General features: G+C 38.2%; 1 protein-coding gene and 1 pseudogene across 1 annotated transcript in view; both read right to left on the reverse strand.

The window, feature by feature from the left end:
* MARCHF5 (membrane associated ring-CH-type finger 5) overlaps positions 1-26,961 on the reverse strand; it is a 58,445-nt gene that overhangs the window by 25,744 nt on the left and 5,740 nt on the right. Inside the window, exon 2 of the mRNA XM_059055476.2 lies at positions 12,826-13,028. Coding sequence (XP_058911459.1) covers positions 12,826-13,028 — 203 coding nt within the window. The remainder of the gene's footprint in view (positions 1-12,825; positions 13,029-26,961) is intronic.
* LOC131751572 (small ribosomal subunit protein eS6-like) lies at positions 24,790-25,534 on the reverse strand (annotated as a pseudogene).

Raw genomic sequence — 26,961 nt, forward strand, 5'->3', positions numbered from 1 at the left:
AAATTAAGAAAACCTGAGTAAAGTATGGACTTCAGTTAATAATATCATCAGTACTGGTACATTAATTATAACAAATGTACCATACTACATAAGGTGTTAATAACAGAGGAAACTGGATATGGGATATTTGGGAACTCTCTGTACTATCTTTAAAATTTTTCTGTAAATTAAAAATTGTCCTAAAATAACAAATCTATTTTTAAAAAGCTGGTATAGCTATATTTTCATTCTACAGTTGGCCCTCCAAATCTTTGGGTTCTGCATCTGCATATTCAACCAACTGCAGAATGAAAATATCTAGGGGAAAAAAATTCCAGAAAGTTCCCCAAAGCAAAACTCAAAGTTGCTGCACACCAGCAACAACTTACCATTTACACTGTATTAGAATATTATGAGTAATCTAGAGATGATTTAAAGCATATACTAGGGGGACTTCCCTGGTGGCGCAGTGGTTAAGAATCCACCTGCCAACGCAGGGGACACAGTTTCGATCCCAGGTCCAGGAAGATCCCACATGCTGAGGAGCAACTAAGCCCGAGTGCCACAACTACTGAAGCCTGCACGCCTAGAGCCCATGCTCAGCAACAAGAGAAGCCATGGCAAGGAGAAGCCTGTGCACCACAATGAAGAGTAGCCCCCGCTCGCCACAACTAGAGAAAGCCTGCATGCAGCAATGAAGACCCAACGTGGCCAAAAATAAATAAATAAAATAAAGTATATAGTATGTGCATAAATTATATGCAAATACTATGCCATTTTATATAAGGGACTTGAGCATCCATGGATTTTGGTATCTGCAGGGGTCCTGGAACCAACCTCCTGCAGATACCGAGGGGTAACTGTATTCTATATTATCATGTCTATATTATATAGAAGTTTAAGACACACACAAAAAATTCTTATAGATAAAATAGTCATTACTTAATGATAAAAAGTTGAAATCACCAGGATATTTTATTTCTAAACCTGAGGGATAAGTAAATGGATGATGGCTTATTAGTCATTATTCCTCATATGTAGTTATATATTCTTTCTCAACAAATGAAATTTCATAATAAAAGAAAAAAACCTTAGTGAACATTCTGCTGAGCTTTGATCAATGCTAAGGCAGCAGATATAATTAGTTCTGTATATTGATAGTAGCATGTTGGTAAAGGCAATGGAAAAGCAGGCACTCCAATACACTGCTGGGAAGATTAAACAGACAATCTCTACAAAAGCCAATCTGATGATGTCTACTAATGTTATTAACTGCACATACCCTTTAACTTATAGCAATTCCACTCTAGTCATTTTGCACATTTGTAAAATTATTTTACACAGTTGTCTATGACAGCACTCTTTGTAGTAGTAAAAGATTACAAACAGCCTGTATGTCCATCATTAGGAGACTGGTTATATAACCATACATTTATGTAACAGAATACTATACAACTACAAAGAAAAAGAAAGCTCTTTATACACTAATATAAAATGGCATCTACCATATATTGCCAAGAAAAAAAAAGCAAGCATAGAACATGATGTACAGTATACTAGTCTAGAATATATTAACATATAAACGAATTGTGCTCAATATTCTGTTTGCCTCTCCAAATTTACTCCTTTCTCTACCCTGCTTTGTGCATTGGGAGACTGACCAAACAAAAGTGCATCCTTTAGGTAACCTTCCCATCTAGCTTCTGATGTGCTTTGGCAATTTAAAATCCTGGCTCCTTACTTGCTAGAAACCCGTGGGATTCCATTAAATAAATTTGCCAAGTCTGTTTCCTTCACTGTAGAATAAGGACACTATCTATTGTGTAGAGCTTTAGAGAAGCTTAAAATAATATAGGCAAACTGATTGACATAGTGCCTGGCAAAGAGTCAGTGCCTGTTAGGAAGTGATAGCTACTAATATCACAGTTAATATTATTAAAAGAAAATATTATAAAATAAAATAGTAGCAACTATTAATTTTATTTGCTAGATTTTCTAGGAAAGGTTTCTCCCAGGAATCATTCTTCATCATCCCTAGTGAATATATGTTCCTTCTAAGCTTTACACTCCACTTAACATTTGACAACCAGTTTTTGAGGGTAATTGTTAGTTATCTCCATCTCTACACAGAAGTTTGAATTAATGCTTAGTTGAGAACAATAAAGAAATAAAAAACAAAGCTGTAATAAAATTTAACTTGAAAGCAATCTAAGAATTTACATAAAGAGTGGAAGTGGCAACACTATCAGTTAAAATCAATTTTAAGACAAAAAGTGTTACTAGAAACAAAGAAGGACATTTTATGATGGTAAAAGGGACAATCCATCAGAAAGACATAAGAATTAGGAACATTTATGCACCTAACAACACTCCAAAATAAACGAAGCAAAATGGGCAGAACTGAAGAAACAGACAATTCAACAATAGCTGTAGACTTCAATAGCCCACTTTCAATGAAGAATAGCTAAAAGAACGACAAGGAAATAGAAGACTTCAAAATTCTATGAGTTGGGATTCCCTGGTGGTGCAGTGGTTGAGGGTCCGCCTGCCGATGCAGGGGACACAGGTTCGTGCCCTGGTCCGGGAGGATCCCACATGCTGCGGAGCGGCTGAGACCGTGAGCCATGGCTGCTGAGCCTGCGCGTCCGGAGACTGTGCTCTGTAACAGGAGAGGCCACAGCAGCGAGAGGCCTGCATACCGCAAAAAAAACCACCAACCAACCAAACAAACAAAATTCTATGAGTCAACTACATATTTATATCACACTCTACCACCACCACCACCACCACCAACAGGACACACATCCCTCTTAGAGGAAAACATAGGCAGAACACTCTATGACATCAATCACAAAAGATCCTTTTTGACCCACCTCGTAGAGAAATGGAAATAAAAACAAAAATAAACAAATGGGACCTAATGAAACTTAAAAGCTTTTGCACAGCAAAGGAAACCATAAACAAGACCAAAAGACAACCCTCAGAATGGGAGAAAATATCTGCAAATGAAGCAACTGACAAAGGATTAATCTCCAAAGTTTACAAGCAGCTCATGCAGCTCAATATCAAAAAACCAAACAACCCAATCCAAAAATGGGCAGAAGACCTAAATAGACATTTCTCCAAAGAAGATATACAGATTGCCAACAAACACATGAAAGAATGCTCATCATTAATCATTAGAGAAATGCAAATCAAAACTACAATGAGATATCATCTCACACTGGTCAGAATGGCCATCATCAAAAAAATCTAGGAACAATAAATGTTGGAGAGGGTGTGGAGAAAAGGGAACACTCTTGCACTGCTGGTGGGAATGTAAACTGATACAGCCACTATTGGAGAACAGTATGGAGGTTCCTTAAAAAACTACAAATAGAACTGTCATACGACCCAGCAATCCCACTACTGGGCATATACTCTGAGAAAACCATAATTCAAAAAGAGTCATGTACCAAAATGTTCATTGCAGCACTATTTACAATAGCCAGGAGATGGAAGCAACCTAAGTGTCCATCATCGGATGACTGGATAAAGAAGATGTGGCACATATATACAAAGGAATATTACTCAGCCAAAAAAGAAAAGAAATTGAGTTATTTGTAGTAAGGTGGATGGGCCTAGAGTCTGTCATACAGAGTGAAGTAAGTCAGAAAGAGTAAAACAAATACTATATGGTAACACATATATATGGAATCTAAGAAAAAAAAAAGGTCATGAAGAACCTAGGGGCAAGACGGGAATGGAGACGCAGACCTACTAGAGAATGGACTTGAGGATGTGGGGAGGGGGAAGGGTAGGCTGTGACAAAGCGAGAGAGTGGCATGGACATATATACACTACCAAACGTAGAATAGATAGCTAGTGGGCAGCAGCCGCATAGCACAGGGAGATCAGCTCTAGCACAGGGAGATCAGCTCGGTGTTTTGTGACCACCTAGAGGGGTGGGATTGGGAGGGTGGGAGATGAAGAGGCAAGAGATATGGGAACATATGTATATGTATAACTCATTCACTTTGTTATAAGGCAGAAACTAACACACCATTGTAAAGCAGTTATACTTCAATAAAGATGTTTTAAAAAATAATAAAAAAAAAAGAACACACATCTTCCCAAGTACACATGGAACATTTACAAGTATAAAGCTTGCTAGGCCATAAAACAAGCCTTAATCATTTAAAAGAACAGATAGCAAAGTATGTTCTTTGATCACAATGGAATGAAATTAGAAATCAGTAAGAGAAGGGCATTTGGGAAATTTACAAATATGTGAAAATTAAACACACTCCTGAATAATCAATAGGTCAAAGCAGAAATCCAAGCAGTGCTTAGAGAGAAATTTATAGCTGTAAATGACTACATTAAAAAAGAAGAAAGATGGAGAGAATTAGAAGACAAGCCACAGACTGGGAAAAAATATTTGCAAAAGATATACCTGATAAAGAACTGTTATCCAAAATACACAAAGAACATTTAAAACTCAACAATAAGAAAACTGATGTTCCCTGGTGGCACAGTGGTTGAGAGTTTGCCTGCCGATGCAGGGGACATGGGTTCATGCCCCGGTCTGGGAGGATACCATGTGCTGCAGAGTGGCTGGGCCTGTGAGCCCTGGCCACAGAGACTGTGTGTCCGGAGCCTGTGCTCCGCAACGGGAGAGGCCACAACAGTGAGAGGCCCGCGTACCGCAAAAACAAAAACCAAAAAACAAAACAATCAAAAGACTTAACAGACACCTCATCAAAGAAGACTCTTTTTTAATCTTTTTAAAAAACATCTTTATTGGAGTTTAACTGCTTTACAATGGTGTGTTAGTTTCTGCTTTATAACAAAGTGAATCAGTTATACATATACATATATCCGCATATCTCTTCCCTCTTGCGTCTCCCTCCCTCCCACTCTCCCTATCCCACCCCTCTAGGTGGTCGCAAAGCACTGAGCTGATCTCCCTGTACTATGCGGCTGCTTCCCACTAGCTATCTATCTTACATTTGGTAGTGTATATACGTCCATGACACTCTCTCACGTTGTCCCATCTTACCCATCGCCCTCCCCGTGTCCTCAAGTCCATTCTCTAGTAGGTCTGCGTCTCCATTCCCGTCTTGCCCCTAGGTTCTTCATGACCATTTTTTTTTTGTTTTTTAGATTCCATAAATATGTGTTAGCATACAATATTTTTCTCTTTCTGACTTACTTCACTCTATATGACAGACTCTAGGTCCATCCACCTCACTACAAATAACTCAATTTCATTTCTTTTTATGGCTGAGTAATATTTCATTGTATATATGTGCCACATCTTCTTTATCCATTCATCCGATGATGGACATTTAGGTTGCTTCCATCTCCTGGCTATTGTAAATAGAGCTGCAATGAACATTTGGGTACATGGCTCTTTTTGAATTATGGTTTTCTCAGGGTATATGCCCAGTAGTGGGATTGCTGGGTCATAAGGTAGTTCTATTTGTAGTTTATTAAGGAACCTCCATACTGTTCTCCATAGTGGCTGGATCAATTTACATTCCCACCAACAGTGCATGAGGATTCCCTTTTCTCCACACCCTCTCCAGCATTTATTGTTTGTAGATATTTTTTAAAAAAATAATTAATTAATTAATTTTTGGTTGTGTTGGGTCTTCATTTCTGCACGCAGGCTTTCTCTTGTTGCAGCAAGCGGGGGTTACTCTTCATTTTGGTGCACAAGCTTCTCATTGCAGTGGCTTCTCTTGTTGTGGAGCACGGGCTCTAGGCGCGCGGGCTCAGTAGTTGTGGCACGCAGGCTTAGTTGCTCCACGGCATGTGGGATCTTCCCAGACCAGGGCTCAAACCTGTGTCCCCTGCATTGGCAGACGGATTCTTAACCACTGCGGCACCAAGGAAGTCCCGTTTGTAGATTTTTAAAAAACATCTTTATTGGAGTATAATTGCTTTACAATGGTGTGTTAGTTTCTGTTTTATAACAAAGTGAATCAGTTATACATAAACACATGTTCCTATATCTCTTCCCTCTGCGTCTCCCACCCTCCTTATCCCACCCCTCTAGGTGGTCACAAAGCACTGAGCTGATCTCCCTGTGCTATGTGGCTGCTTCCCACTAGCTACATATTTTACATTTCGTAGTGTATATATGTCCATGCTACTCTCTCACTTTGTCACAGCTTACCCTTCCCCCTCCCCATATCCTCAAGTCCATTCTCTAGTAGGTCTGTGTCTTTATTCCTGTCTTGTCCCTAGGTTCTTCATGACCTTTTTTTTTCTTTCTTAGATTCCATATATATGTGTTAGCATACGGTATTTGTTTTTCTCTTTCTGACTTACTTCACTCTGTATGTCAGACTCTACATTAATCTACCTCACTACAAATAACTCAATTTCATTTCTTTTTATGGCTGAGTAATATTTCATTGTATATATGTGCCAAATCTTCTTTATCCATTCATCTGTTGATGGACACTTACGTTGCTTCCATGTCCTGGCTATTGTAAATAGAGCTGCAATGAACATTTTGGTTCATGACTCTTTTTGAATTATGGTTTTCTCAGAGTATACGCCCAGTAGTGGGATTGCTGGGTCATATGGTAGTTCTATTTTTAGCTTTTTAAGGAACCTCCATACCATTCTCCATAGTGGCTGTATCAGTTTACATTCCCACCAACAGTACCAGAGGGTTCCCTTTTCTCCACACCCTCTCCAGCATTTATTGTTTGTAGATTTTTTGATGATGGCCATTCTGACCAGTGTGAGGTGATACCTCATTGTAGTTTTGATTGGCATTTCTCTAATGATTAATGATGTTGAGCATTCTTTCATGTGTTTGTTGGCTATCTGTATATCTTCTTGGGAGAAATGTCTATTTAGGTCTTCTGCCATTTTGGGATTGGGTTGTTTGTTTTTTTTTGATATGGAGCTGCATGAACTGCTTGTAAATTTTGGAGATTAATCCTTTGTCAGTTGCTTCATTTGCAGATATTTTCTCCCATTCTGAGGGTTGTCTTTTGGTCTTGTTTATGGTTTCCTTTGCTGTGCAAAAGCTTTTAAGTTTCATTAGGTCCCATTTGTTTATTTTTGTTTTTATTTCCATTTCTCTACGAGGTGGGTCAAAAAGGATCTTGCTGTGATTGATGTCATAGAGTGTTCTGCCTATGTTTTCCTCTAAGAGTTTGATAGTGTCTGGCCTTACATTTAGGTCTTTAATCCATTTTGAGTTTATTTTTGTGTATGGTGTTAGGGAGTGTTCTAATTTCATACTTTTACATGTACCTGTCCAGTTTTCCCAGTGCCACTTATGGAAGAGGCTGTCTTTTCTCCATTGTATATTCTTGCCTCCTTTATCAAAGATAAGTTGACCATACGTGCATGGGTTTATCTCTGGGCTTTCTATCCTGTTCCATTGATCTATGTTTCTGTTTTTTTGCCAGTACCATACTGTTTTAATTACTGCAGCTTTGTAGTATAGTCTGAAGTCAGGGAGCCTGACTCCTCCAGCTCTGTTTTTCTTTCTCAAGATTGCTTTGGCTATTTGGGGTCTTTTGTGTTTCCATACAAATTGTGAAATTTTTTGTTCTAGTTCTGTGAAAAATGCCAGTGGTAGTTTGACAGTGATTGCATTGAATCAGTAGATTGCTTTGGGTAGTATAGTCATTTTCACAATGTTAATTCTTCCAATCTAAGAACATGGTATATCTCTCCATCTGTTTGTATCATCTTTAATTTCTTTCATCAGTGTCTTATAATTACCTGCATACAGTTCTTTCATCTCCTTAGGTAGGTTTATTCCTAGATATTTTATTCTTTTTGTTGCAATGGTAAATGGGAGTGTTTTCTTTATTTCATTTTCAAATTTTTCATCATTAGTGTAGAGGAATGCCAGAGATTTCTGTGCATTAATTTTGTATCCTGCAACTTTACCAAATTCATTGATTAGCTCTAGTAGTTTTCTGGTAGCATCTTTAGGATTCTCTATGTATAGTATCATGTCATCTGCAAACAGTGACTGCTTTACTTCTTCTTTTCCAATTTGTATTCCTTTTATTTCTTTTTCTTCTCTGATTGCAGTGGCTAAAACTTCCAAAACTATGTTGAATAAGAGTGGTGAGAGTGGGCAACCTTGTCTTGTTCCTGATCTTAGCGGAAATGGTTTCAGCTTTTCACCATCGAGGACGATGTTCGCTGTGGGTTGGGCATATATGGCCTTTATTATGTTGAGGAAAGTTCCTTCTCTGCCTACTTTCTGCAGGGTTTTTATCATAAAAGGGTGTTGAATTTTGTCAAAAGCTTTCTCTGCATCTATTGAGATGATAATATGGTTTTTCTCCTTCAATTTGTTAATATGGTGTATCACATTGATTGATTTGCATATATTGAAGAATCCTTGCATTCCTGGGTGTTTGTAGATTTTTTGATCATGGCCATTCTGACAGGTGTGAGAAGGACATAAGACTCTTAATAAGCATATGAAAAGACACTCAACATGTATGTTAACTAGGGAATAGCAAATTAAAACTGGTGGCGCAGTGGTTAAGAATCCGCCTGCCACAGCAGGGGACACAGGTTCGAGCCCTGGTCCAGAAAGATCCCACATGTCGTGGAGCAACTAAGCACGTGCGCCACAACTACTGAGCCTGAGCTCTAGAGCCTGTGAGCCACAACTACTGAGACCGCATGCCACAACTACTGAAGCCCTCACACCGCAATGAAGAGTAGCTCCCGCTTGGTGCAACTAGAGAAAACCCACGTGCAGCAACAAAGACCCAATGCAGCCAAAAATTAATAAACAAATTTATTTTAAAAATAAAAATAAAAAATAAAACAATGAGATATAAATGGTTAAATCCAAAACACTGAAAAAAGCAAGTGCTGCAAGGATACAGAGCAACAGGAACTTATTGCTGGTCAGAATGCAAAATGTACAGCCACTCTGAAAGACAATTTGGTAGTTTCTTACAAAACTAAACATACTCTTACCATATGATCCAGCAATTATGCTCCTTGTTATTTACCTAAATAAGTTGAAAATATATGTCTACACAAAAACTTGCACACAGATGTGTACTGCAGTTTTATTTGTAATTGCCAAAACCTGGAAGCAACAAGATGTCCTTCAGTAGGCGAATGGATAAATAAGCTGTGGTATGTCCAGACAATAGGATATGATTCAGTATTAACAAGAAATGAACTATCAAGCCATGAAAGACACGGAGAAACTTTAAATATATTTACTAAGTGAAAGAAACCAATCTGAAAAGGCTACATACTGTATGATTCCAGCTATATGACATTCTGAAAAAGGCAAGACTGTGAAGATGGTAAAAAGATCATTGGTTGCCAGGGTTTAGGGAGGAGGATGGGATGAACAGGAGGATATATTCACAATATATTCCCTATTGACAATTAAACACACACTTGCCACCATCCTTCCATTCTGGCCACCACAAAGTACCAGAAAAGATGCAGACTTTGGCCAGCTAGCCAGATAGATTGAGTCTAAATCCATATGAAAACTCTTTTTTAATACCTGCTACACAGAGATCATCTCATAGAATGTTAACCATCACCTCTTCTTCTCTGCATCTTTTCTCTTGTCTTTCATTCTTTCTTCTGGCCAGTGTCTCCTAAGTGTTGTCTGGGGACCAATGGTGGTCCCTGGCAATCAATTAACTGGTTTACTATAGACAGTTTGATTTTTTTTAAAAAGTGATAAAAACTTTGATCATAAACATTTCATAAATTGAAAAGATTAATTATGACTTTCAAGGAAATTCCTTTAGCTTCTTAATTGTTATGTTCCAAGTGTCACACATGCTTTACAAGGATAGTTAAGAGGGGACTGTTTGTTTCAGCGAACAAACTTTGACATCATGAGCTGTTTACATTGGTTAAATATACATTTTGTTGTTGTTCCTATCAAGGTGTTAAATCCCCAATTAGGAAAATGAATCAATGCCTCAAAAGTGTTCACTGAAGAGTAAAAGTGATAAAAACACATTTGACTCAGAATGTCATAAATGATAAATAGTATGATCTTATAGAGTAGGATCTTACAATGGGCTATGACCAATGAATTACAAGTTATTAGTTTATACTGGGGGACCTCCTTGTTCCAAAGTATAATACATTTTTAAACAGGGACTGAAACATTATAAAACAGGGATAAGAAACCACTGAAGCATTCGTATAATTTTCAACCACTCTAGTAAACCAATCAAAACCTGCATTATGAATTTTGTCATTGAAAGCAAAGATTAAAAACTGTGAAGGAACTTTAAGTTATTTTAACAAAAACAGGTATAATTATGGTCAGCTGCAAAATTAATGACAACTATGCTCAGAAAGAAAACAATTTACTGGTATGTTTCTGTATCAGATGACACTACTGGACATTAATTACATAATGTTAGGTGTGGTATTTAGTGAGTAAGAACAGTTAGTATCACAGATGTATGCTCTTTAATATTTTGTTTCATGGCTACAAGAAACCACTAGTATTCAGAATATGAATCAACTCTTGGTATGTACATAATATGTAAATTACGAAATACAAACAGTTCTGATTATCAATGAAAACATGCTTTAGAGAAGGGATTTTCCTTTAACCAACAATTATCTTTGAACCTTGACTTGAAAATGTACACTAGGATCAATATGGCCAAAAGCACTAGTCATGTGTGTAGCAAGGAAGAGTATAGCATCTGAAAGTCAGTTCACACATGGCTTCATTTACAGACAACACCTGACATTTGACAGTAAGTCTTCTATTGAGTCTGTTAAAGATTGCATGGAAAATTGTGAATGTAATATTCAAACTGCAGTCCCTGAGCAGGTATCTTCAGCATGTTATGTCAGGAAAAAAGGAGCAAATACAACACTCTGCTTTCCTATCTTGTCAGGAGGAAAGATGCTAACAAAAACTATTTAAATGAAGTATGTACATTTTTTCCCCCATGGACACCAGTAAGGTCAGTAAAAAATGTCTATGATTATCTGTGGCTTACTCAAGTGGCAGATTTCTGTGATATTCAGTATAGTGAATAGCTTGAACCTATCATATGAGGGTGAAATAACAATTCTTATTGATAAAATACGAAGACCAAATCATGATACACATAGCTTAAGCAAAGAGTTTGACTTTTCCAACATGTAGCCATTTTCTTTCCTTGCTGTAGAATGAAATCAGTGTCTTATTATTAGTATACTTAAAAAATGTATTCAATTACCACATTAGACCTAAAAACATGTTTCCTAGAACTGAAATACAACCAGAAGGACAAATTTATCCACTGCCATCTTCCAAACTGAAATATTCAACTTCATTGCTGAGTGCCATACATTTGTCAACTCAGTGCTTCATCGGATATTGTAGGTAGTTTTCAGTGAGAATTCTTGGAATAATTTTTGTACCCATCCATCTGAATATCTAAAACTGCTAAACGAATCATCCTATACTTGCTGCTATTCCCAACAACCTATAGTTGAAAAGTGGGATTATCTGATTTAGCAGAACTAAGAAGTAGGAAAAGAAACAGTTAAATACTACTGAGCCTGTGTGCCGCAACTACTGAAGCCCTTGCGCCTAGAGCCCATGCTCCGCAACAAGAGAAGCCACCACAATGAGAAGCCTGCGCACCACAACAAAGAGTAGCCCCCGCTTGCTGCAACTAGAGAAAGCCCGCGCACAGTGACAAAGACCCAACACAGGCAAAAATAAATAAATAAATTAATTAACAACAACAACAACAAAGACCTGTCAGTGTGGTCCACAAATTCTAAATGTCTGAGAAATGCTACTTTCTCTACTATTTTTCTTTCATAGAAAGCTATCACTTCTTCCTATGCATTATGTTAGAGAAATATAGAGAGCTATGGAAATTTTGTTCGCCCTCATTATTAATCTTCTCACATCAGAAAAGCACTTCATCATCTGCACTTAGGTTGCCTTATTTTTTTAAAGAAAGGTCTGATTTCAATATGTATAGCACCTAGAAAAAAAAAATCTAATGATTAGTTCCAGTTTCTCCTTGAACTCTATTCCTCCACAAAGTCATTTTTTCCTTGACTTTCCCAAAACCCAAACTGCTTTCATATACCTCTTGATCATAGTCAAGTGTGATATTAAAAATGTTGAACAACTGGCATGGCATAAACACCAAACAAAGAGAATGACACCAGTTCATAATCACATGGATGAAATGGAACATGCTAACTAAATATCAGCCTTAGTTATAGCTTCCTTTAAACAATCGTCTATACTTGTTTCAACACTAGCCTCATTCTCAAAGACCATTGGTTATTCCTTGCCTGCCAATTCACAGAAAAAGGAAAGTAGTTTTCATGAAAAACAGCCATATTAATTGGATTCCAAACACTGTCTTTTATTAAATATTTAATTTCCCTTTTATTCCTTAATAGAAGAATTAAGAAAAATAAGTATTAGAAAGAACACACTATTGTTTTCTTTCTCCCACACCAATGGTTTCCAGAGAACGAGGCTCTTTAGTCAGCCTTTTATTATAGTTTTGTTAACTTGATTTTACCCACACAATTAGATATCCAAGTTCTTTATCCACTCAACCAAGTGAAAACATTGAATACACAGACAAATGGATAGATCTGGGGATATATTAAGGATAATGTAAACTGTTAGCAAAACAAATATCTGACATTTAGAGAGAAAACAACAGAAATGGAATAGAGAAATTCAAAAAAAGCAAAGACATGAGTCACTTAAAAATAAAACTAGGATCACAGAGTCATATATTATAACATTATATATATATATATATATATATATATATATATATATATATATATATATATATATATCTGTGTTGGTTTTAAGGATCTTCTTACCCAACTTTGGAAAAACTATTAAGTATTCAGCATTGCACTGGGGACATGCCACTCTGGCTGTACTGTTTCCTCTTTGTTTTTCATCCACCCAGCGCTGCAGACAAGCCTGGTGAACCCATTTTGTAGATCCTCTGCATCTGCATGGTCTCACCCATTCAGCTGTTCTATCATCTTCATCAGTGGCAAAACACACCCAGCAACTTCTGTAAATTAAAAGAGAAAATAATGACATTATCATTAACATCCCAGCCTCCTCTTCACTGCAGCTCTCACTTAATGGGATAAGCCTACTATGTTATATTACAAGAACTTTTAATTCTATATTAAAAGACTGAGGAGAAAAACAACCAACACATTTCCAGTAGAGTAGTTTCTTCTTTTTCTGTTTTTCCTTGTACTCTTCTGCAGAATCTTGTGTTTTCTGAATTTTGTTTTTATGTAACTTCCTCCATCTTTCTAGTACATTAAGGGTTTAAAAAATAATTAATTAATTAATTTATTTTTGGCTGCACTGGTCTTTGTTTCTGCGTGTGGGCTTTCTCTAGTTGTGGTGAGCAGGGCTACTCTTTATTGCGGTGCACGGGCTTCTCATTGCAGTGGCTTCTCTTGTTGCAAAGCATGGGCTCTAGGTGTGCGGGCTTCAGTAGTTGTGGCTCGTGGGCTCTAGAGCACAGGCTCAGTAGTTGTGGTGCACAGGCTTTAGTTGCTCCATGGCATGTGGGATCTTCCCGGACCAGGGATTGAACCCGTGTCCCCTGCATTGGCAGGCAGATTCTTAATCACTGCGCCACCAGGGAAGTCTATCTTTCTAGTAATTCTTCATCTTCTCTAATGAACCAGAATGCAAAGAGACAATCCTCAAGCTGCTTTTATAAGACCTAATAATTCTTCGAGGAGTGGTAAATATAGGAATATGTGAAATTCAGTGTATCTCCCATTTCAACAACATTAACCTCTTAACCTCTTGAACTTGGAAAACTAAAGTATTACATAAATGATTTCACATATGGTCTCATTCAGTTTTCAACTGAGACAAGAAAAAAAACCCACTCATTTCTCTTTCTGGTAAAGTATGACTATAAGAGAGAAAGATGATTAAATTAAAAAGCACAAAGGGAAGAAGAGATGAAGATATCACGATAAATTATTTTAGAATAGTGATATGATAAATTTGGGCCTACATGTTTCCATTATAGGTATGATTGGTTTTCCTTTTTTGTGGGAATTAAATTGTATTTATTATATTTGAAATCTAAAAGTCAAGTATGGGATGCCTATATTTTAAAAAATTCTATTGAGATGGTAAATTTTTAAACATTTCCCCATTTTGCTTTTGAGGATACTTCATGAACTCTAATTTGTTCTTGTGGAATTAGGTTGCAATTCCTTATTTTTTTCCTCTCAATTAACACAAGTTTTGACACTCATTTCCATTAGGGCAAATACAATTTAACTCAAAGACACCATTCACTCCCCTTTACTACCTTAAAGTTTGACTGCACAATAGGAAACTGCTAATTAAAGCTTGTCACCTACTGTGCACATTTCACTTAATTAGATAAGTGGCTTCTGTCAGAACTTAACTATGCTTAGTGGGAAAGACTATATAGTCAGGTACTATATACAGGTGAGGTCTCCAGTCTGTAGAACAATATGAATTTTAATTGTGTGCTCCGATTAAAACTTTGCAATTAGAATAGGGAAAAAAACTGAATTGAATATGTGCAACAATATCCAAAATTGTGCTTTTACTCAGCTTTCAAATTCAGTCAGATTTCATTTGACCTACCTAGGTAGAAACTGGAAGTTGGGAGCATTTGTTTGAGCATGCTTGACTCTCTGACCCACCTCAGCCAAGCTGTCTGGGGCCTCGTGCTATCTTACGGTTATCCAGAAATGCCTCCTCCTCCACGTCCTTATTCTTTAAAATTTTATTGTGGTAAAATATACGTAACATAAAATTTACTACTTTAACCATTTTTAAGATTGCAATTCAGTAGCACTAAGTCATTCACACTGGCAACCATCATCTTTATCCATGATTTGACTGGGTTTCAACCTAGTTTTTTTCATAAAATTTCAATTGACAACTATAGAGCAAATAAACCAGTTATTTGAGGTGTTAGTATATATTTTCCCTATTTAACCAAGGTAATTTTGTAAATATAATTGTATACCTCTGGGAAATGAAAACCATATTTGGTAACAAAATATAGGCAGAATATCTAGAAACTAGATTTCTAGGTTCTTGTAAGTTTTTCATATCAACAATGGAACATATATGTAGCTAAGTACATCTAGACCAGCATAATTAATCAGTATTAAGGTGAACTGAATCTTAAATTAAGCCAATTTCCAGTCATCAGGAAAAACCAAAATAAAATGTAAAGAACCTTAACACTAGGTTGAACGAAATGAAATTGCCTATATTTATCTGTTTTTTTTTTTTTTTTTTTTTAGTGGTACACGGGCCTCTCACTGTTGTGGCCTCTCCCATTGCGGAGCACAGGCTCCAGACGGACAAGCTCCAGACGCACAGGCTTATGGGCCCAGCCGCTCCGCGGCATGTGGGATCTTCCCGGACCGGGGCATGAACCCGTGTCCCCTGCATCGGCAGGCAGATTCTCAACCACTGCGCCACCAGGGAAGCCCTATTTATCTGTTTTTAACTTACATAAATGGCAGCTTCATATACCAATATAATGGGAATATTTATATAGCTATAATCCCCATAAATTCTGCATAAGTAGAAGTTTATTCTTCCCCACCATTTAATAGAAAATATTTCAAACTTTCGAAAAAAGTTGAAAAACTGGTGAACATCCATATTCTTAACACCTAGATTCTACAATTCTTATCATTTTGCTACATATGTACTTTACTACATATTCTTTCATCAATCTTATTTTTTGATGCATTTCAAAGTTTCAGACATTAGTGTACTTCACCCCTAAATAAACACTTTTACTTTTTAGAAGGTACTCAACTAACATTTAAAAGAGGCACTTTCCGGATTTTTTTTCTAATTTCACAACTATGGTAGATAAGATAGTTGAACAATGATTTACAGTGAAAACTTATTAGGTGTTAAACCTAATTGGAAGTGTTAATACCCATAACCTTGTTTTTATTGTTTGATTCATAGTGATAGTGAGGATACAGCTTACAAATTTGGATTTTAAAGCTAATGATCATTAGAGATTAACTGAAATTATCCTATAGAGGAGATATCAAAAAAAACCCTTATTGATAATAATACTCTCAAAAAGTCTGCTGATATTCAACATCTACCAACATACCACATCCATTTTCTATTTATTCTAATCACTAAACAGTACATCTGATGATGGTCATCTGAGATCAAATAGTATTGCCCACAATACATAAGCTTCTGATAACACCACCAAATTACTTCATCTAAAAATTATAATTTAGATACAAGTAAATGTTATATAAAACGAAGACTTCTAACTTAATAGTACAAAACAAACAAGCAACTGAAAATTATAGAAACTGCCAGCAACATTTACTGAGATTCACTGATTCCATGTAGTTTCACTGGTTCCATGTGGTTGCACAAACAAAATAAATGGAAGATTGTACCTATCTAGAAAACCCTGTAATTTAATTGGGGCTACATCCAGTAGATACAAGAGATTTAAGGTTCCAATGAAATTACCATAGGTACATCCATTTTAAGAAGAAGGAAGGATCAATTTGGATAGATCAGAAAAGGTTTCAGGGAGGAGTGATAGCAGAAATTAGCAGGGGCAAGTGATTTTATTGCAGGGATTCTCAAAACAAAGGTCTCAGGACCAGTAGTTCAGGATCACTAGGGAACTTGCAAATTCTCTGGCTCTACTCCAGATCTAGTAAATAAGAAACTCTAGAGGAAGAGGGCCTACAAATCTGTGATTTAACAAGCTCTCAAGGTGATCCCAATATTCAATAAAGTTTGGGAACTGCTGGTGTAGAAAAATGGCAGGTAAAAAAAAGCAAACATATTGGAGAAAGCAGACTGTGTGAAAGGGATAATTACTGGATTTACTTAAGGTAGAAATAATTGCTTCTGATGACTAAAGATTTTTAATATAAATAATAGTACAGAAAATGTTAGGTTCTAAAGAATTTATTAACTGATTAACTACCTTACTAGGTATATGAGTTTAATCTACGTAATATGGAAAGAATATTAGTCTGTGAAATAAGGGCCAGGTACATGGGAAGTTAAAGCATATAAAAATGGTCACATAAATGTTTTTAGGCAGACAGCCTGTAAGACAGTTATTAGTCTTCAGGGCTGGAAATGAGGGGAGGGAACAAAGTTATGTATAGGAATCTTCTCTTCCCTCATTAAAAAAAAAACTTCTAATAGGCTAACCAGGAATATAACCTAAGAAGAAGGTCTTAAAATTATGCCTTCCCCCTTTGCTTCCCCATACCCTACTCCCTCCTTGATGCAATCTATTTCAGCTATTTATTCCCCAATTCCCCACCTCCTTCCATTTAAGGAGAAAAGAGTTTGTTTAAAAATGATGGGTTTAGAGTTTCTCAAGACCTTAGAATAGAGGAGAGAGTAGAAGCTTGTGGTTTAATGTACAGCACAATTTCTCTTTTTTAGGGACAAAAAGTATACCATACTTTTTAAGGAAAACCACTCTTCCCTCCAACATCAGCCATGTATGTGGTTTATTTAGGCAGTTAGTCCCACATCCCCAGCTCCAGGAAGAGTAATCCCTAGATTGGTTTAAGGGAGTATCCCATGTCCTAGATTATAGTTATTGGGAGGCTGGGCCCATAAAGTTTCATTAGAGTGAACTTCAGGGCTTCCCTGGTGGCGCAGTGGTTGAGAATCCGCCTGCCGATGCAGGAGACACGGGTTCGTGCCCCGGTCCGGGAAGATCCCACGTGCCGCGGAGCAACTAAGCCCGTGAGCAAAGACTTTAGAGTGAACTTCAGAATTTTTGCTGGGAAAGTTGGTACACAGACTTTCTTTTCCACTGAGCCTGAAGGCAGGAAAAGTGTGAAGCTAAATGAGAGTGTGAGGCTCTGCTGCAAGGAAAGCCACAATGTGGAGCCTAAAGAACCCAGAGGAAGCTGAAAGATAGAAACCGATGACTTCGTTTGAGACATGGATCAAGCTGTGCTTAAAGCTAAATATACCCTTGCACTGTTCACTTACATAAACCCACAGATTTTTTTGTTTTGTTTTGTTTAACCAGTTTGGGGCAGATTCTTATCAGATACGACCCAAACAATCTTGTTATAGATTGTGAGAAACTGGATATAAGGGATAGCCCTGAACAATCATATAATGTAGACTCTTAAACAGCTTTTATAAGGACACTATTTTTTGTCAATAGCTTTCTTTCCTACTGACCGCAACTTGAGCTGAAACGGCTTAAATAAATCTAATTTCCACTGCAAGTACTTTGAGTCTTGCAAGTTTTTCTATTTCTCACACTGGGCAAAAATATGCTCCTGATTCTGGCTACTGGATCAGGTCATTTCTTAGATAAAAACAGCCAACAAAGATAAAACCAAACATTTTGAAATTAAAAATTCTTACTGACAATGCTATAATATTTGCATTGCAGGATCAATTTAACTATAGTTCTACTTTATTACATATTTTAATGTTATATTTTATAGGATGACAATTTTAATACCCTTAAAAGGCGAGAACTGGCTATTTGCCATTTCAAAGGACAAAGCCAAAAACCTTTCAAAGTCCACACTTAAGAGGTTGTAATTTCTGACAAAATTCTAATTAAGAGTTTCTCTGAGTCATTTCCTCCCCTTCTCTTCAATCCCACAATCTCACACACACACACGATGCAGAAGCATCATCTGAGAACTTGCTAGAAATGCAAATTTTCAGGTCCCACCCCAGACCTGCAGAATCAGAAACTCTGAGGATGGGACCCAACACTACATTTAAAAAATTTATTTATTTTAAATTTCTTTAAAAATTCTTCTTTTTTTATTGCAGTAAAATATATAACATAAAATTTTCCATCTTAACCATTTTTAAGTGTATAGTTCAGTGGTATTAAATACATTTACACTGTTGTGCTACCATCACCACCACCCATCCCCATAACTCTTCATCTTATAAAACAAACTGTACTTATTAAACAACTCTCCAATGTCCTCTCTCCCAAGCCCCTGACAGCGACCCTTATACCTTCTGTCTTCATAATTTGGACTACTCTAAGTACCTCATATAAGTGGAATCATCCAGTATTTGTCTTTCTATGTCTTCAAGGTTCATCCACATTGTAGCATATTGCAGAATATCCTTCCTTTCTTTGAGGCTGAATACTATTCCATTGTATGTATATATACCACATTTTGCTTATCCATTCATTGGTCTTAGATACTAAGGTTGCTTCCAAGTTTTAGCTATTGTGAATAATACTGTTACGAACATGGGTGTACAAATATCTCTTTGAGATCCTGTTTTTTTTGTTTTTTTTGTGGTATGCAGGCCTCTCACTGTTGTGGCCTCTCCCGTTGCAGAAGCACAGGCTCTGGACGCACAGGCTCAGCGGCCATGGCTCATGGGCCCAGCCGCTCCGCGGCATGTGGGATCTTCCCGGACCGGGGCACGAACCCGTGGTCCCCTGCATCGGCAGGCGGATTCTCAACCACTGCACCACCAGGGAAGCCCAGAGATCCTGTTTTTAATTCTTTTTGGATATATACCCAGAAGTGAAATTGCTGGGTCACATGGTAATTCTATTTTTAACTGTTTTGAGGAATCACCAACGTGGCATTTTAACAAACCCTTCAGGTGATAGTGATAACTGAAGTTTGAGAACCTCTGGTCTGGCCATTCTTCTTTCCTTTTTCCCTTTGTAAGTTTCCTCAACTCACCATAATACAAAAATGAAATTTTATTTTACATTCAATGTAAACATTTTTAAGCTATTTGGTTTTTAATTTAAATAGTAAGCAAAATGCTTGAGATCCTTTTTTTCTAAGTAAAAAAGCTAGCTAAATTTGGGGAAAAGATTTTATGAGTTCAGGATATTCTAACTGGTTAAAGAACTTGGGATGCCTGAGTTCAAATTCCTGCTTAACACTTATTTTAGGTTTAATGACAATCTCTTTTAAAGAGTTTTTGTAATGCAGGGGTTCTTAACCTGAGGTCAATGAAAAATTTACGGGACTGGTAAATTTGGATGGGAAAAAAAATAATTATACCTTTATTTTCATTAAACTCTAAATAAAATTCAGTTTTCCTTCAATGATGAATAAACAATAATATTAGCATACAGTAATTAAAAATTAGTACAGTGACCAGAAATTTTCATATTACAGCTGTGCAGATCTCAACATTTAACCCACTGCTAATTTGAAATTAATTATCAGACCCACCAGTAAGAGATCTTGTATTTTTGTTGTTGTTGTTGTTTTTGCGGTACGCGGGCCTCTCACTGTTGTAGCCTCTCCTGTTGTGGAGCACAGGCTCTGGATGCGCAGGCTCAGTGGCCATGGCTCATGGGCCTAGCCGCTCCACGGCATGTGGGATCTTCCCGGACTGGGGCACGAACCCGTGTCCCCTGCATCAGCACGTGGACTCTTAACCACTGCGCCACCAGGGAAGCCCTTGTATTTGTTTTAAAACTCATATTACCATGTCAGATTTTAATATTTTGGTAGCTGTATTTCATAATTTGTCCATTTCTAACCTGTATATTTTGTTTTATTCTTTCAAAACATTCTGAGAAGGAACCCATAAGCTTAACTAAACTTCCAAAGGAATTCTCAGCATAAAAAAGGTTTTATGTTAAAATTCCCTACTGTAGAACCCTCCTACACTGTTGGTGGAATTGTAAATTGGTACAGCCACTATGGAAAACAGTATAAGGGTTCCTCAAAAAACTAAAAATAGAGTTGTCATATTATCCAGCAATCCCACTCCTGGGCATATATCCAGACAAAACCATAATTCAAAAAGATGCATGCACCCGAGTTCACAGCAGCACTACTCACCATAGCCAAGACATGGAAACAACCTAAATGTCTACTGACAGATGAATGCGTAAAGAAGACATGTACACACACACACACACACACACACACACACACACACACACACACAGGACTACTCCTCAGTCATAAAAAAAATGAAATAATGCCATTTGCAGCAACATGGATGGACCTAGAGATTATTATACTTAGTGAAGTCAGAAAGTGAAAGACAAATACCATATATCACTTACATGTGGAATCTAAAATAGGACACAAATGAACTTATCTATGAAATAGAAACAGACTCACAGACATAGAGAACAGACTTGTGGTTGCCAAGAGGGAGGGATGGATTGGGAGTTTGGGATGAGCAGATGCAAACAAATATATATAGAATGGATAAATAACAAGGTCCTACTGTATACCACAGGGAACTATGTTCAGTGTCCTGTGATAAGCCACAGAGAAGAAGAATACGAAGGAGAATGTATGTAGGTGTGTGGCTGAGTCACTTTGCTGTACAGCAGAAATTAACACAACATTGTAAATCAACGATACTTCAATAAAATAAATTTAAAAAGAAGATTCTCTATTGTAAAGGATTAAACAAGTGATCATGAAACTGCTTAAGAATTGCCTGGCACATACATAACCACCAAATGAACAGTAGCAATAATGGCACCAAGAGAGATGAGAAAGATGGTGTCAACTTTACATCTATGCCTAGATTTTTATGGATGCATTTTCTTACCTAAATTAGCACATACAGCAGTTCTGCCTGGCACCCTGGTATTCAGTGGGAAAGGTCCTGGATTCCTGATCATCCCCCCAATTGTTCAATAGGCCAACACCACTGCTTAAGATATTTATTCAAATCCTCAGTTCATTTTCTCCCACCCTTCTTCCACTAGGTTTTCTAAATGCCGCCTGCTTGATGATAATACACAATCACAATTTACTTCCACACCTTTCCACCAGCCAAGTTACTGCTCATTAGGTTACAGAGTAAAGGGAGATCTGGGAATTATCATGATTGGTTCAGAGATCAAAGAACAAATCACTATTATAATATGAAGACATGAAAAAAGAACTAAACCAGACAATTCTAAAGAATATTACTTATTCCTTAAATGTATGGCCTTAGTGGTACTGGTAATGTCACTAATGCCTTAGTGGTACTGGTAATGTCACTAATCTGCATGTATGACATGCCACTCTTTATAAAAAAAATCATTTATTTCTATGTAATTTTCTGGTTTTTTTTTTGGTACGCGGGCCTCTCACTGTTGTGGCCTCTCCTGTTGCAGAGCACAGGCTCCGCGGCCATGGCTCACGGGCCCAGCCGCTCCGCGGCATGTGGGATCTTCCCGGACCGGGGCACGAACCCGTGTCCCCTGCATCGGCAGGCAGACTCTCAACCACTGTGCCACCAGGGAAGCCCCCTCTATGTAATTTTAAATAAAATTATAACTTTTTTCCAATTATTGATATAAATCCTTCTCAACAGTAAAATTTATAAACAGTTAAAGGAATATACATCTAATTTGCCTTAAATCAAAGAGTATTCAAGATCTCCCCCTAAATTAACTTGAACGTACTTAGTATGTTCACTATTTGATGCCAGAAGAAATACATTTAAGGAACTTACAATCTAGCTAAGGAACAAATATATACATAGAAGGATCACATAAAAACAACCACACAAAACACTTGAGTGCCAAGAAATGATGTTGGTGACCAAAGGTAATACAGAAACGTGATGATGACCATAAGAAACACAGAATGAAATAGCTGAGAAGGTTTCATGAAAAGGAAGAACTACAAATGAGATGACAGTTGGGGAATGAAAAGAATAAGGGTATCTGAAGTAAGAATAACAGCATAAATAACCTTAGAGATAGACATGAGCATATGGTCATGGACAATGATAAAACCAACGTGGTTGGAGCAGAAAGGTTTAAAAATAAAGCTAGATATTACAAACCAGTTGGTAAAGGATGGATGACAAAGGTAACATCACTTCACAGGGTTCATTTGTGACTAAACTAGTTTATACGATTAAGTTAATTATTTTAAAAGTATATGGGGAAAAAAGGGGAGGAAACTTACCAATAGAATAGTTTCTCACTGGCACATAAATTAACTAAGCAAGATGGGTATGGTTATCTAATGAAACAGTTGGCAGTAAAGTCTACCTTTGCAGACTTAGACTGTAGGAGTTTATAGTGGATTATTAGAAAGATCTGGAAAATCATAGGCTCCTGCCTATGATCACTTTGATGAAAACTGGAGGGAAGCAGAATAGAAGAGTTCCAGAATACAGGAGTGAGAGCAATGAAACAAGCTTTAAATTGTTGTTGTTATTATATATGGTGCCTTACCAATGTATTTCCATGACTGTTTTAAGGAAAGAGAACATGTCCTTAATTCAGAAGATGCTTAGAGGGGGCTTCCCTGGTGGCGCAGTGGTTGAGAATCTGCCTGCCAATGCAGGGACACGGGTTCGGGCCCTGGTCTGGGAAGATCCCACATGCAGCAGAGCAACTAAGCCTGTGAGCCAGAACTACTGAGCCTGCCCGTCTGGAGCTTGTGCTCCACAACAAGAGAGGCTGCGACAGTGAGAGGCACACGCACCACGACGAAGAGTAGCCCCCACTCACCGCAACTAGAGAAAGCCCGCGCACAGAAATGAAGACCCAACACAGCCAAAAATAAATAAATAAAAATTAAAATGAAAAAAAAAAAAAAAAAAAAAAAGAAGAAGAAGATGCTTAGAGAACCATACTCTGGTTAATGAAAGGCACGCCTAAATTTAACAATGGAGCAAACTGCTTGCTTTGTCTCAGGATTAAAAGTGTCACATCCCATGTATTCTTTTTTTTTTTTTGCGGTACACGGGCCTCTCACTGTTGTGGCCTCTCCCATTGTGGGGCACAGGCTCTGGACGCACAGGCTCAGCGGCCATGGCTCATGGGCCCAGCTGCTCCGCGGCATGTGGGATCTTCCCGGACCGGGGCACGAACCCATGTCCCCTGCATCGTCAGGCGGACTCCCAACCACTGTGCCACCAGGGAAGCCCCCCATGTATTCTTAAACAGGAACTATACCATCAAGAAGACTAAAAACCCAGGACTTCCCTGGTGGCGCAGTGGTTAAGAATCTGCCTGCCAGTGCAGGGGACACGGGTTCCAGCCCTGGTCCGGGAAGATCCCACATGCTGCGATGCAATGAAGCCCGCGAGCCACAACTACTGAGCCCAAGTGCCACAAGTACTGAAGCCCGCGTGCCTAGAGCCTGTGCTCTGCAACAAGAGAAGCCACCCAATGAGAAGCTCGGGAACCGCAACAAAGAGCAGCCCCCGCTCGCGGCAACTAGGGAAAAGACTGCACGCAGCAACAAAGACCCAAGGCAGACAAAAATAAAAATAATAAATAAATTAAATTTAAAAAAATGACTAAACATCCCTTTATGTCTGTCTAGCCAAGTGGAATAGAAGTATCTGGATTTATCAAAGAGCTATCACAATTATGACACATTACAAAAAAGGGAAAGGGAAATACCCCACAATGAAAGCGATCATTTATTAAGCATATATTCATGCCATGCTCTTTGTCTCTGATCTTCACAAACTGCAAACATAATTATTTCTGTCTTAAATAAATAAGGAAACAAAAGCCCAGAACAGTTAAACAGTCTGCCCAAGGCCTCATGGTTAAGTAGAAAGGCATGGATGCAACCTAGGCCTCAACTCTAAAATACGAGCTTTTTTGTAAATTATATCCCCCCCCCCAAAAAAAATTAAAAATTAAAAAAAACCCACCAAAAACATCAGCTTTTTTCACTGCACCATGCTGCCATATGGATAGTGTAGTCTGAGAAAATTTTCCATTTCTCGTTTCTAAGGAAATTATAGCCAGTACAAGTAATTATGTTTGTTGTTTTTTTTTATGTCTGATCTTATTTATTTATTACTCTTAGAACATCTCATTTTTGACTGGACTCAGAAGTAGAAGCTCTCAGAGAGGAAAGCCTCCGTCTCTTGGAAATCTGTTCCTGGCATTCTCCTTTGGCCTCCTTCATTCTCTTGGCCAAAAATTTAGCATATTCTGCAGCCTCTTCCTTATTTTTCTTAGGACGCCGTTTCTTCAGAGCAATTCGCCAACGTTTGTGTTGCAGAACACGTGGAGTAACAAGACGCTGAATCTTGGGTGCTTTGGTCCTAGGTTTCTTACCTTCTTTGTTTAGGGGCTTTCTCACAACATTGGCGGACATCATCTTCTTTAGAGACATTGAAAAGTTTGCCGATTCTGCTAGCCCTTTTGGGCCCCAGGCGACAAGGCACAGTAGTATCAGTGAGTCCAGGAATATCCTTCTCCTGTTTTTTTTTTACAATGACCAAATTGAGAACGCTCAGATTGGCATCCACAGTGCAACCCCGTACAGATTTGCGCTTTCTTTCTCCAGTCCTCCTTGGTCTGTAACAGGAATGTCCCTTACTCAGTAGCAGGCGGACTCAGCCATGGGTCAAGACACCCTGCTTCATGGGGAAACCCTGTTTGTCGTTCCCACCACTGATTCGGACCACATAACCCTTCCATTCTTAACCCAGAGAGTCAGCAGCAACTTCTGTGGCCATACGCTTCTCATAAAAGGTACGAAGTTTTCATTCATCATCCACTTCAATGAGTTTCTGGCAGCCAGTGGCCAGGAAAGAGATGTTCAGCTTCATTCTGAAGCGGCTGACCACCTCCGAGGTGCCACGAAAAAGAGCTATGTGTTTCATTTTTGCTAGGGTACTTTTTTTTTGGTGGTACACGGGCCTCTCACTGTTGTGGCCTCTCCTGTTGCAGAGCACAGGCTCCAGACGCGCAGGCTCAGTGGCCATGGCTCACGGGCTCAGCCGCTCTGCGGCAAGTGGGATCCTCCTGGACCGGGGCACGAATCCATGTCCCTCACATCGGCAGGCGGACTCCCAACCACTGCGCCACCAGGGAAGCCCCACTACAGTACTTCTAAGCAGCCATAAGGAGCTTTCACTAGAGATCTAAACCCCTGCCAGTGTACTCCAATGTGCCATATAAATGTTACCATCTCTCATCTTATGAACTATGGCATGTAATGAATTGGGAGGCATGTGTGTACATGTGGCCTGTAAAGAACTGCTACATGAGTCTGGAGAAGGGGGGAAATATTTCTGGCTGAAATGGTCAGAAAACCTTTATAAATGAGGCAGAAACTAAACTGGGTCTTGAAGAGTGGGTAGAATTTTGAAAGACAAGATGCTGAAAAGAACACAGGACAGTCAGTGAATCAGTTTGGGCTAGGCAAAACATATCTACTTTATGAACTCATTCTTAAACAGAAGCAAAGCTTTAAGAAGGTAGCTGGTGCCAGCCATATATACTCACAGTCTTAAACATAATAGAGAGCACAATAAATATAATTATGGAGGGTCTTGAAGGCCAGATTAAAGAATCTGAACTTAAGCTTAATAAGCAATTAAGAAAATACAGAAGGTTTTGAGCAAATAAATATTTGGTGCTTCAGCAAGATTATTCTAGGCACTCATATGCTATAAACAGTGAAAAGACAGACACCATGATTCAACAGTGTCTCCAATGTACTTTCCCCTTCTGGGGAAATGGGATAAGGAACGGTTTCTGTTCTCAGTGAACTTCCACTTGAATGTGCATGGTGGTGGTGGTAAAGGGTATGTGTGGAAGGCTCTGAGACTTGGGATAGGTGCATTAAAAACAATTACCATACAGTGTGATGTACTAAAATGAATGCATAAAGGTTCTATGGAAATACAGGAAGTAACTCACTCTGCCTGAAGGAGCTGTGTAATGCTTCAAGGTGATACTTGAGCTGAATTCTAAAGATGGGTCAGAGTTAGCCAGGTGTCAAAAGGGAGAAAGTCATCTAAAGCAAAAATAAGAAGATGTACAGCAGGATATATCCAGAGGACAATGAAGTGCAGTGCAGAAGAGTATGGTTAAGGAAGGTTGGGGCTGGATTGGATTAATAGAGCTAAACCTCTTCACCAGGGCCTTGAAAGTTTAGAATTTATCCTATAGGTGATGTAGAGACTGACAGGTTTTAAAGTGTGGAAACGCCATGATAATTGTGCCTTCCTTGGCCAATTCTGGTACCCCT

The sequence above is a fragment of the Kogia breviceps genome, chromosome 2 (genome assembly GCF_026419965.1).
Source record: "Kogia breviceps isolate mKogBre1 chromosome 2, mKogBre1 haplotype 1, whole genome shotgun sequence".
Classification (NCBI taxonomy): Eukaryota; Metazoa; Chordata; class Mammalia; order Artiodactyla; family Physeteridae; genus Kogia; species Kogia breviceps.